We start from the raw sequence: 12,470 nt of genomic DNA, 5'->3' as shown, positions 1-12,470 counted from the left end.
GGAAGATAAATAGAAATGTCTTATAAAGTGTTCATATTACAGAAGAGAAGGTTGCTGAAGGTCTTAAACCATATAAAGGTAGATACATCCCTGGGGCCTGTTCAGGTATTTCTCAGAACTTTGTGGGAAGCAAGGGAAGAGATTTCTGGGCCCCTTGCTGAGATATTTGTATCATCAACAGCCACAACTGAGACGCCAGAAGACTGGAGGGTGGCTAATGGTTAGATTAGATTAGATTCCCTAGTGTGGAAACAGGCCCTTCAGCCCAAGTCCACACCGACCCTCCGAAAAGTAATCCACCCAGACCCATTTCTCTCTGACTAATGCACATAACACTATGGGCAATTTAGCATGGCCAATTCACCTGACCTGCACATCTTTGTGACTGTGGGAGGAAACTGGAGCACCCAAGAGAAACCCACGCAGACACAGGGAGAATGTGCAAACTCCACACAGACTCTAGTGCTGTGAGGCAGCAGTGCTAACCACTGAACCAGGAAAAGCCTGGGAACTATAGACTGGTGAGCCTCAGGTCAGTGTTGGGTAATTTGTTGCAGTGGACCCTGACGGCCAGGATTTACACGCATTTAGAAAGACAAGGACTGATTAGGGGTAGTCAACATGGCTTGGTGCTTGGGGAATCGTGTTTCACTAACTTGATTGACTTTTTTGACGAGGTAAGAAAGAAAATTGATGAAGGCAGAGTGGTAGATATTGTCTATATAGACTTCAGCAGAGCTTTCTACATGATAGAGTGATTAATGTGGTTAGATCACATGGGATCCAGGGAGAGCTAGTCAATTGGAAAGAAACTTGGCTTGAAGGTAGGAGACAGAGGGTGGCGGTAAAGGATTGCTTTTTGGACTGGAGGTCTGTGACCTGTGGTGCACTGCAAGAATCAATGCTGGGTCCACTGCTTTTCGTCATTTATATAACTGATTCGGATGTGATTATAGGAGGCACAGTTAGTAATTTTGCAGATGACACCAAAATAGGTGGTGTATTTGACAGTGAAGAAGATTATCTCAGAGTACAACAGAACCTTGATCAGATAGGCTGAGAAGTGGCCGATGGAGTTAAATTTAGATAAATGTGAAGTGTAGCATTTTGGTAAGGCAAACCAGGGCAAGACTTATACATTTCATGGTAGGGTCCTGGGGAGTGTTGCCAAGGGTGCAGACAAGATTTACAAGGATATTATTGGGACTGAGTTATAGGGAGAGGCTGAATAGACTGGGGCTTTTTTCACTGCAGTGTTGGAAGCAGAGAGGGTAACCTTATAGAGGTTTATAAAATCGTGAGGGGCATGTATAGGGTGAATAGCCATGATCTTTTTAATCTGGTGGGGGAGTCCTCGAGAGGGCATAGGTTTAAGGTGAAAGGGGAAAGATTTAAAAAGGACCTCAAGAGTAACTTTGGAAATTGGAGGAAGTCAGATTGAGATGTCTTGCCAGCGAAGATGATTTAGAGCAAAGGGTCTGTTTCTGTCCTGTGTGCCTCCATCACTTTATAAGTAGTTTGAAGGTAGGATCAAGGCAAAAAAGTGTTTAAAGCTTGATGTAAAGGCTGGGTACAGCTGAAGGCTCTGATCAAAGACTTGAATTATCTGCAGGAAGTCCTCAGGGCATGGAGTGGTATGTGGTGCTGGATATACATGCAGGGCTATGGAAAGAAAAGAAACTATAGTGGAATTTGCAGACCCGTTTGCATTAGACATCAGCAGGTACAGTATGCTCGGAGAATGAGCCAGGAGAAGTGAATTTGGACCAGATTGTAAAGACCATCTCTTTTTTATTTTTCTGTATTTTAAATTGTGGACTGAAGTGGGAAGCAAACTGTTTTAAAACCAAAAATTACAGGAGGATTTCTGCATATTTTGAAAGCAAGTAACCTGACCCACATTGACACAGCTGGTGGTTTCAATTGTAGCTGAATAATAATATGCAGGTGAGCTGGAGCCGTGGGGTAGGTATGAAAGTAGCTTTGGCTGGCAATAAATCACCGAATGGTATGTGGGCCAATGACCACTTATCAATAACAGCCTTCTCCCTGCAAATAACTATGCGATTGGCTCCCAAGTGGTCAACAATTTGGGGCTGTGACAAGATAGAGAGAAGAAATCTCTTACTTCATCCCATTTGCCAGCCCTTGGCCCATATCACTCTAAACCCTTCCCATTCAGACACCTTTTCAATGTTATGATTTGGAGATGCCGGTGTTGGACTCGGGTGTACAAAGTTAAAAATCACATGACAGGTTATAGTCCATCCAACAGGTTAATTGGAAGCACACTAGCTTTCGAAGCGCCACTCCTTCATCAGGTGGTGGTGACAGCTAGTGTGCTTCCAATTAAACCTGTTGGACTATAACCTGGTGTTGTGTGCTTTTTAACTTTTCAATGTTGTAATTGTACCAGCCTCCATCACTTCATCTCGCAACTTATTCTACGCACCACCCTCTGCGTGAAAGAGTTACCTCTCAGGGTCTTTTAAAATTTTTCCTTTCTCATCTTAAATCTATGCTCTCTAGTTTTGGACTTCCCTAATCTAACCTCAGGAGTTCTTTCTTTTCTGTAATAAAAGCCACTTTAAGCTTATGGTGAAGAGGATAATCAGGGAGCAAGTTGCTCACATTTGGACTTGAGGCGTGATCTGTACATGGAGCTGGAGGACAAGAGATAGGATCTTAAATGAATACTTCAAATCTGTCTTCACTCAGGAGAAGGAGAATGTAGCTACAGAATTTGGGAAGAGGCATGGTGCAGTTCATGAGCAATTTGACCTAAGGAGTGAGGAGGTTTTGGTGGGCTTAAAAGTGGAAAAATCTCCAGGTTTAGATGAGTTGTATTCCAGGCTGCTGTGGGAGACAAGGGAGGAAATTACAGGGACTCTGACCCAAATTTTTAAATCCTTTCTGGTCAAAAAGGAGGTGCCAGAGCACTGGAGAACCTCTAATGTTGTTCAAGAAGGGTGTTAGAGATAAACCAGGGAATACACACCAATGAGTCTCACATGAGTGGTAGGGAAACTATTGGAGAAAATTCAGAGAAACAGAGAATACCCTGGAACACACCAACATACCGATTAGCCAAGGAACTACACCAAAGGCAAAAACACTTAGTAGAAGACTCACACCACTCCATCCACTCCACCCAAGAATTCCTGAACACCATCAAAGATAGAAGAGGATGAAAAAATGGTTTCCTTTGAAGTGAAAGTCCTGTTCGCATCCATCAGCATCAACCTGGCCAAAGAAACATTGATTACACTATTAGAAGACCCAAAAACACAGACACCAAACACCACCAACTTCATCAGCAAGGACAACATCGTCCAGCTAGTGGACCTATGCCTTACCACCCACTTCACCTTCAACAACAAAACCTACAGACAAACCAATGGAACACCCATGGGCTCTCCAATATCAGGGTTCTTAGCAGAGGCAGTACTGCAGAGACTCAAACAAACAGCTCTGCCAACCATACAACCCAAACCTTGGGTCTGCCATATGGATGACACCTTTGTCATCACTAAACAAAGCAATTAGAGGAAACCTTCAAGACCATCAATGATATCCTTAGTGGTATAAAATTCACAAAAGAGGAGGAACCGCCATCCCTAGATGTCTCAGTAGAGTGGACAGCCAATGGGGGAACTTCAAACCAGCGTCTACAGGAAGATAACACATGCGGACCAAATACTGAACTACAGAACCAGTCATCTCAACATCCACAAACAAAGCTGCATCAGAACATTATTTCAATGAGCCAACACATACTGCAGCACAGAGGAACTATGCAGAGCAGAGGAAAATCACCTGTACAGCATATTCAAAAAGAATGGGTACCCAATGAATTCAGACCACCGATTTCTCAGCAACAAACCCAAACAAACACACAAAACACGCCCTGAAATCCTAGCCACTCTCATCTTGGAAATGACTGTGCCAGACTACTCAGACTTCTTGGCATCATGGTAGCCCACAAACCCACCAACACACCAAACCAGCAGCTAATGAACTTGAAAGACCCTATACAGACAACAAGCAAAACTGATGTAATTTAGAAAATACTGTGCAAGGACTATAACAAACACACATTGGACAAACACACAGAAAACTAGCCACCAGGATACATGAACATCAACAAGCTATCAAAGACATGACCTTCTCTCACTAGTATCCTCACATACGGAAGAGGAAGGACACCACTTCGACTGGGACAACACATCCATCTTAGGACAAGCCAAACAGAGATATGCACGAGAATTCCTAGAAGCATGGCATTCCAACCAGAACTCTATCAACAAACACATCAAGTTAGACCCCATCCACCACCCCCTGAGAAAAGGAACAACCAAAAGAAACCCAAACATATAAATAGAAAGCAGGAATTATCAACAGTGCTTCACCCAGAGGCCCACTGAAGATGTTACCTAGTAGGGTGACAAAACGTCTGGAAATGAACCTTCCAGCTCAGTGAGCAAACCTACATCCAGAACCTCAAACTCAGCTATAAATCTTTTCAAAACTTGCTAATACATTCAGAAGGTTTGCTTAAAGTTAGTCAGCATGGCTTTGTCAGAGGGAGGCCATGCCTAACAAATTTATCTGCATGTTTCAAGGTGGTGACCAGATGTGAGATGATTGTAGGGCAGTTAACGTAGTTCAGATGGATTTGAGCATGGGCTTTGACAGGGTCCCATGTGGGAAAGTGATAAAGAAGGTAAAAGCATGTGGGATCTAATTGGCAAGATGGATCCAAAATGGCTCGGTGGTGATAGTCTGTGTGACTGGAGGCTGGTGTCCAGTGGCAGACCACAGGGATCAGTGCTATGTCCGTTATTCTTTTTATATCAGAGATGAAGAAAATGGGATGGGTGTTGATAATTTGTAATGTTTAGATTGAAACATTTTGGAATGTGCTTTTACAAACTTTATGAATAACTTTTTTTATGGAGAAAACATTGCGGATTCGCAAAAGGCCAGAAGTAGAGGAGAGCATGATCTCAGGGATTTAGGGCTAGAGGAGGTTGTAGAGATAGAAAGGATTAATGCCAAGGAGAGATTTGTAAACATGGGTGGGAACTTTAAAATGGAGGCATTATTGGACTGGGTACCATTTATTCATCTATTTGCAAATAATATCTGATTTTTTTTGCATCAACAGGATTTGTCTGTCAGAACCCAATTGTCCGGCAAGGCAGACCAGTGAAAAGCAGTTGTGATCTTGGCGCTCGACCAAAGTCCCACAGAGCTCTGGTAAAATATTATCTGATGAAGCATGTGTGTAATTTTGTGATTGGTGGGGGAAGGGCCATGACTAAATTGAGTATGAACTTTGGCTGAATTAACAACACTCTTTCCTCTGAGACAACAGATTTTGGACTGAAGTTCCATTCTAGGATATGAACAGTACTGAAGCTCAGTACTGGTGCTATATGTCAGATGAGGTGTTAATCCAAGGTGGATTTAACAGGTTCTTCAGTACAATTCAAGGAAGAACGGGGAAGTTCATCATATTGCTGCTTATGGGAAACTGATAGGTATTTGTAATTATATCAGACAAATGGCAGAGGTACAGGCCATTCAGCCCAACCAATGGATGCACCCCTCTAACTGCACTGTCATAATCCTCTTTCTGCCTTTCTTTCACAAGTTTATTTAGCCTGAACATAAATGCAAGTGAGCATGAAGCTTTAAGGTTATTGTAAAAAGCCAATTGGTTTACTAATGTCCCTCATCGAATCTTCATTATCTCTCAACTTGACAATTCTAATGGGGCCTTCCATGTTCCACCATCCATAATCTGGAACTTAGTAAGTCCTGTTCACCCATCATGCCTGTGATCGTTTATCTACATTTGCTTCTTGTTTGGCTGTGTTACAGTTTTAAAAAATTTTCAGTTTAATTGGCTGAGTCTTTTCTAGCTCCTCCAACCCTACAATCAGTTTGAGATTTCTGTGCTTCCTCCAATTGTGGCTTTGATTTTAATTGTCCCATTATTACCAGCCAAGCATTCAGGTGCATTGGCCCCAAGATCTGAAATTGTTTCTGTAAATTCCCCGTCTTTTTAGATTGTCTAAAACTCTGCTTGTGCCTGAACCAGCAATTAGTCCCATTCATCTATCATTCTGAGCTCCCTGACCTACACTGGAGCCTGCCAAGCAATGCCTTGATTTTAAAAGTCTCAACTTTGTTTCAAATTCCTCCCATGGCTTTCCTCTTCCTATCTCTGTAATCTCTTCAACCCTATCTTTCTGATCACATTCCACTAATTCTGTCTTCTTAATCACCCCAGATTTTAATCTCTCAAACATTGATGCCTGAGACATGTGTCCCAATGTCACACTTTGATAACCTCCGTTTCAAACTATGCAACATAAAATAATGTGAAAAGTTAGCAACATGGGATTTGGGCATTGCTGGCTGGGCTAACATTTATTACCCATTCCTAGTTGTCCTTGAGGAGGTGGTGGTGAACTGCTTTCTTGAACTGCTGCAGTCTACTTGCTGTAGGTAGACCCATAGACCCTTAGGGAGGAAATTCCAGGATTTTCACCCAGTGACAATGAAGGAACAGCAATATATTTCCAAGTCAGGAAGGTGAGTGGCTTGGAGGGAAACTTGCTTGGGGTAGTGTTCCCATTTATCTGCTGCCCTTGTCCTTCTAGATAGAAGTGGTCATAGGTTTGGAAGATGTTGTCTAAGTAATCCTGATGAGTTGCAAAACTGTTTTTCTTCACAGATGCTTCTGAGCATTTGCAGCATTTTTCATTTTTATTTCAAATTTCCACTATGCATGGTATTTTGCTTTTATTTTGTATTGTTCCTGTGAGTTGCATTCGAATTTTTTTAATACATTGGGCACAAGTTATGTACAAGTTTTTGATGTATCCCCCTTTAAGGTGCTCCTTAAAAGGTCCTGTTTAGAACAGTTTTATGTTTAGTTACATTGCTTAATATCTCTTTTTGTGGCTTTGTGTTTGATTACTTTCTTGTGAAGGGCCTAGGGATATTTTACTCTGTAAAAGGTGCTATATAAATTTGAGTTGTTGTTCATTTTAACAAAGCAAACCTTTTATCTCAATCACGTCTACCTACATGCCAATGTGGTTGATTCAAATTGCCCTTCTGACATGGTCCAGAAAAATGTTCAGTTGTACCCAGATTATTACGAAGGAGAAGCCCACCACACTGATGGGTGCTAAGTTGACATCCCAAGAATGGTATTAAAACTTCTCCTTTGTAAGGCACTGTTGGCCTGCAGCAAACAGTAATCATTTTAGCTTTGGAAAGGTGCAGGGAGATTTACCAGGATGCTACCTGGATTATGATATGAGGTATAACGAGAAGCTAGGAAAACTTGGGTTATTTTCTCTGACGCGGTGGAGACTGAGTGGAGACTTGATAGAAGTCTATAAAATTATGAGATGCGTATTTAGGATTGACTGTCAGAATCTTTTGCCAAGAGTTGTAATGTCTAAAACTAGGGGGCATGCATTTAAGGTAAGGGGAGAAAGTTCAACAGATACGTGAGGTGCAAGTTTTTTACACAGAGTGGTAGGAGTCTGGAATGCATTGCTATCGGTGGTGGTGGTGGCAGACTTTTAGATAAGCACATGAATATGCAAGGAATAGAGGGATATGGACCAAGGGCAGGCAGAAGGGATTAGTTTCATTTGGCGTCATGTTCGGCACAACATTGTGGGCGAAAGGGCGCATTCCTGTGCTGTACTGTTCAATGTTCTAATAATGAAAGATTTTACTTTCCAACAGTCATTATACTCTCAAACTCCAGCACTGACTCCATCTCGTCAAGTGATGGATTAGCTTATTGCCTTAATGCTTTGAAACGCTGTCCATCTAAACCCGATTCCACTTCAAAGAGCCAGACTGTCGCCATTTCACGCTGATCCATGAAATTGAAACATGTTTCAAGGTTTGAATACTTTGGAAAATGACACCAATAATCACTTGAGATCGCAAGTTACTGATGCTTAGAAAATGTGTGAAGTCAGCCCAATTATTGGTGATGAGATATACAATCTGAAGGCTCACTCAGCAGAAATTCATAGGTTTTGTCAGTGGCGGGATAGAATATCCCTGGCAGATTGCCCATTTGTGAGCCACTCATCCACTCCCATTTGTGAGTAAGGCTCGCATTAAATCAAAGAACAAAGAGCAAGAACAGGTGCGGTTGCATTTGCAGATGATAGCCTTTCTTTCTAGTGGCGAGTAAGCAAGTCACATGCCTACTTTAACCAGAACTCTCAGCACAAGCCTGTAACATGTAGAAACAAGGCTGACAAAGGCACCTGGATCACTGGCCAGAATTACAATCTCAACCTTTGTTCATAGTAAAAGCGTCCTGATCTTTGTTCTTTTCGGTTGGTGGGTGAGACAAGGACTGGGGGACATAGAACACAGAACATAGAAAAATACAGCGCAGTACAGGCCCTTTGGCCCTCGATGTTGCGCCGACTGAAGACTACCTAACCTACACTAGCCCAATAACCTCCATATGCTTATCCAATGCCTGCTTGAATGACCATAAAGAGGGAGAGTCCACCACTGATACTGGCAGGGCATTCCATGAACTCACAACCCGCTGAGTAAAGAATCTACCCCTAACATCTGTCCTATACCAACCTCCCCTTAATTTAAAGCTGTGTCCTCTAGTAACAGCTGACTCCATACGCGGAAAAAGGTTCTCACTGTCAACCCTATCTAAACCCCTAATCATCTTGTACACCTCTATCAAATCTCCCCTAAACCTTCTTTTCTCCAATGAGAACAGCCCCAAGTGCCTCAGCCTTTCCTCATACGATCTTCCTACCATGCCAGGCAACATCCTGGTAAACCTCCTCTGCACCCGTTCCAGTGCCTCCACATCCTTCCTATAGTATGGCGACCAAAACTGTACACAATACTCCAGATAAGGCCGCACTAGAGTCTTATACAACTGCAACATGACCTCAGGACTCCGGAACTCAATTCCTCTACCAATAAAGCCCAGTATGCCATATGCCTTCTTCACAGCACTATTTACCTCGGTGGCAACCTTCAGAGATCTGTGTACATGGACACCAAGATCCCTCTGCTCATCGACACTACCAAGTAGCCTACCATTAGCCCAGTAATCCATCTTCTTGTTACTCCTACCAAAGTGAATGACTTCACACTTAGCTACATTGAACTCCATTTGCCACCTTTCTGCCCAGCTCTGCAACTTTGCTATATCCCGCTGTAACCTGCCACATCCTTCTTCGCTGTCCACAACTCCACCGACTTTCGTGTCATCCGCAAACTTGCTCACCCAGCCTTCAAGCCCCTCCTCCAGGTCATTTATAAAAATGACAAACAGCAATGGTCCCAAAACAGATCCTTGTGGAACACCGCTAGTAACTGCACTCCAAGATGAACCTTTACCATCAACTACTACCCTCTGTCTCCTTCCAGCCAGCCAATTCCTAATCCAAACCTCTAATGCACCCTCAATGCCATATCTCCGTAATTTTTGCAGTAGCCTACCATGGGGTACCTTATCGAACGCCTTGCTAAAATCCATATACACCACATCTACTGCTTTACCCTCATCCACTTCCTTGGTCACCTTCTCAAAGAACTCAATAAGGTTTGTGAGGCACGACCTGCCCTTCACATGGCCTCAAGATTAGGGGAAAGTAGATTTAGCACAGAGGTGAGGAAGAACTGCTTTTCCTGGAGTGTGGTGAATCTATGGAATTCTCTGCCCAAGGAAGCAGTAGAGGCAGCTTCATTAAGTATATTCACGGCACAGTTGGATGGGTTTTTGCATAGTAGGGGAATTAAGGGTTATGTGGATAATGCAGGTGGGAGGACCTAAGACGTTGGATGGATCAGCCATGATTTTCATAAATGGTGGAGCAAATTCGATTGGCCAAATGGCCTTCTCTTGCTTCTTTTACAATGAAGCTATAAATCTATCCTTCTTGTTGCTGCCATATTTTTCTTGCAACGTAAGGTATTTTGGGTCTGCCCTTCCCTTAGGGACCTGGGTTCGGGATGGAAGGGCTGATTGACTGTGGCTGAGCTTTCTCAGCAGCCCCTTCGAAACCCACAACCTCTAACACCCCGAGGACAGGGTCAGTGTACTACAATTCTCCATCAAGTTGCACACCATCCTGACTTGGAACAAGATCACTTGTCCTTCACTCCTGGAACTTCCATCAAAATAGCAAAGATTGCTGTGGCTGAAGAAGGTATTTCACTCCTTCCTTCTTGAAGGCAATTAGGGACAGGCAATTTCCAAACCAACGACATCCACGCCCAGTGAAAGAACAAAACAAAAATGTTACATTAATTTATCACTTGGTCATTGTGGACCAATTAGATTTAAATAAAATAGAATGTGCCGAAAATCTAAAATTAAATCAGAAATGCTTGAGATACTTAGGTTAGCATCTGTGGAGAGAAAGAGACACAGTTTCAAGTTGATGAGCTTTAATTAGAACTGGAAAAGGGCAGAAATATAAGCTTTTCAGCTATGGAAGTTGGGGTAAGGGACAGCGACTGAAATGAAAGGACCCATCCTACATTGGCCAGGTGTTAGGAAACAGAGTAATGGTCACTGGATATTTTTCAGGATGGAGAACATTTGTAGTGGAGCTCCCTAGGGTCAGTTTTGGTACCCTTGCTTTTTTTGATGCATATTAATGATCTGGAATTTGGTGTATAGGGTGCAAATTTAGCATTTTCAAATGATACAAAATCTGGAAGTATTGTGAACTGTGAGAAGGACGGTGTAGAATTTCAAAAGAACACAAATGGTTTCGTGGAATGAGTGGAAATGTGACAAATGAAATTCAGTGCAGAGAAGTGTGAAGTATTGCAGTTTGGCAGGAAGGACTTGGAGAGACACTAAGGGAACAATTCTGAAAGAGGTGCAGGAACAGAGGACCAGAGTATATATGTGGTTAAGTCATTGAAAGTGGCAGGACCGATTGAGAGAATGGTTAACAAGGCATACAGGCTCCTAGGCTTTATTCATAGGAGCACAGAATGCAAGACAAGAAAATTAAATTAAACTTGTACCTAATGCTGATTTGGCTTCAGCTGGAATATTGTATTAAGTTCTTTAGGAAGGACTTGAAGGCATTAGAGAGGGTGCCAAACATATTTGTGAAAATGGCTTTAGGGTTGAGAAACTTCAGTTATGTGGATAGATTGGAGAAGTTGGGACTGTTCTCCTTAGAGAAGACACGGTTGAGAGGAGATTTCGAACACCTCAGTTCAGTCATGAGTGGTCTGGACGTAGCAGATGGTTTCCATTGATGGGAGAATTAAGAATGAGAGAGCACTGATTTAGGTTAATTCGCAAAGTGACATGAGGAGAAACTTTTTTCACAAAAGGAATGGTCAAGATCTAGAATGTGTTGCCTGATAGAATGATGACAGCAGCTTCAAATATGGCATTCAAGAAGCAATAGGATTATTAGCTGGAATTTGAGAGAAGGTTTTGGCAGTGGTGCTATGTGCATGGCTTATTTGAAGAGTTGTTGCAGACACAATAGGTTGAATGGTTTCCTTCTGTGTTATAACCATTCAGTGATAGAATAGATGACAGGAGAGACTAAATAACAAAAGGTTTCATTGTACAAAAGTTCAGGATGGTTTTATTCAATAAAAAACGAAAATTGTTTCCATAATGAGCTGTGAATAGTTGCATAGCAGCAATTTGAATGCAAAACAAAGGGATTAAATAAAGGAGACCAAAGTAGCAAAATAAATGTAGAACAAGATAGAAGCAAGAGTTATGGTTGAAAATTGAATTCAGTGTTGAATCTAGAAGGCTGTAGGATGCTGAGCTGAAAGAAACTGCTGTTAATTTAGCTTGTTTAGTGGTTCTTTGGTACATTGTAGAAGGCTGAATACAGACAGATCAGAGTAAGAGCAAGCTGGAGAATTAGAAGCAACTGGATGTTCAGGGTCATGTGGGCGGCACGGTGGCACAGTGGTTAGCACTGCTGCCTCACAGCGCCAGAGATCCGGGTTCAATTCCCGCCTCAGGCGACTGACTGTGTGGAGTTTGCACGTTCTCCCCGTGTCTGCGTGGGTTTCCTCCGGGTGCTCCGGTTTCCTCCCACACTCCAAAGATGTGCAGGCAAGGTGAATTGGCTATGCTAAATTGCCCGTAGTGTTAGGTAAGGGGTAGATGTAGATGTAGATGTAGGGGTATGGGTGGGTTACGCTTCGGCGGGGCGGTGTGGACTTGTTGGGCCGAAGGGCCTGTTTCCACACTGTAAGTAATCTAATCTAATCTAATCTAATCTAATGTTTGCGGACTGAACGAGTGTGTTCCACAAAGCAGTCATAGAGTCAAACAGCAGGCGCCGACCCTTCAGTTCAACTGGTCCATGCCAAACGGCATGTTCCCAAACTAAATTAGTCCCACTTACTTGTGTTTGGCCCATATCCATCCAAACTTTTTC

General features: G+C 42.7%; 1 protein-coding gene across 4 annotated transcripts in view; it reads left to right on the top strand.

Annotated features, from left to right (window-relative positions):
• ttll5 (tubulin tyrosine ligase-like family, member 5) overlaps positions 1 to 12,470 on the top strand; it is a 453,533-nt gene that overhangs the window by 152,326 nt on the left and 288,737 nt on the right. For all 4 annotated transcript variants that reach the window (XM_072567973.1, XM_072567972.1, XM_072567971.1 and 1 more), the window contains one exon: positions 5,168 to 5,259. In XM_072567973.1, coding sequence (XP_072424074.1) covers positions 5,168 to 5,259 — 92 coding nt within the window. The remainder of the gene's footprint in view (positions 1 to 5,167; positions 5,260 to 12,470) is intronic.

The sequence above is a fragment of the Chiloscyllium punctatum genome, chromosome 4 (genome assembly GCF_047496795.1).
Source record: "Chiloscyllium punctatum isolate Juve2018m chromosome 4, sChiPun1.3, whole genome shotgun sequence".
Lineage (NCBI taxonomy): Eukaryota > Metazoa > Chordata > Chondrichthyes > Orectolobiformes > Hemiscylliidae > Chiloscyllium > Chiloscyllium punctatum.
This window is presented reverse-complemented; position numbering and strand designations above follow the sequence as displayed.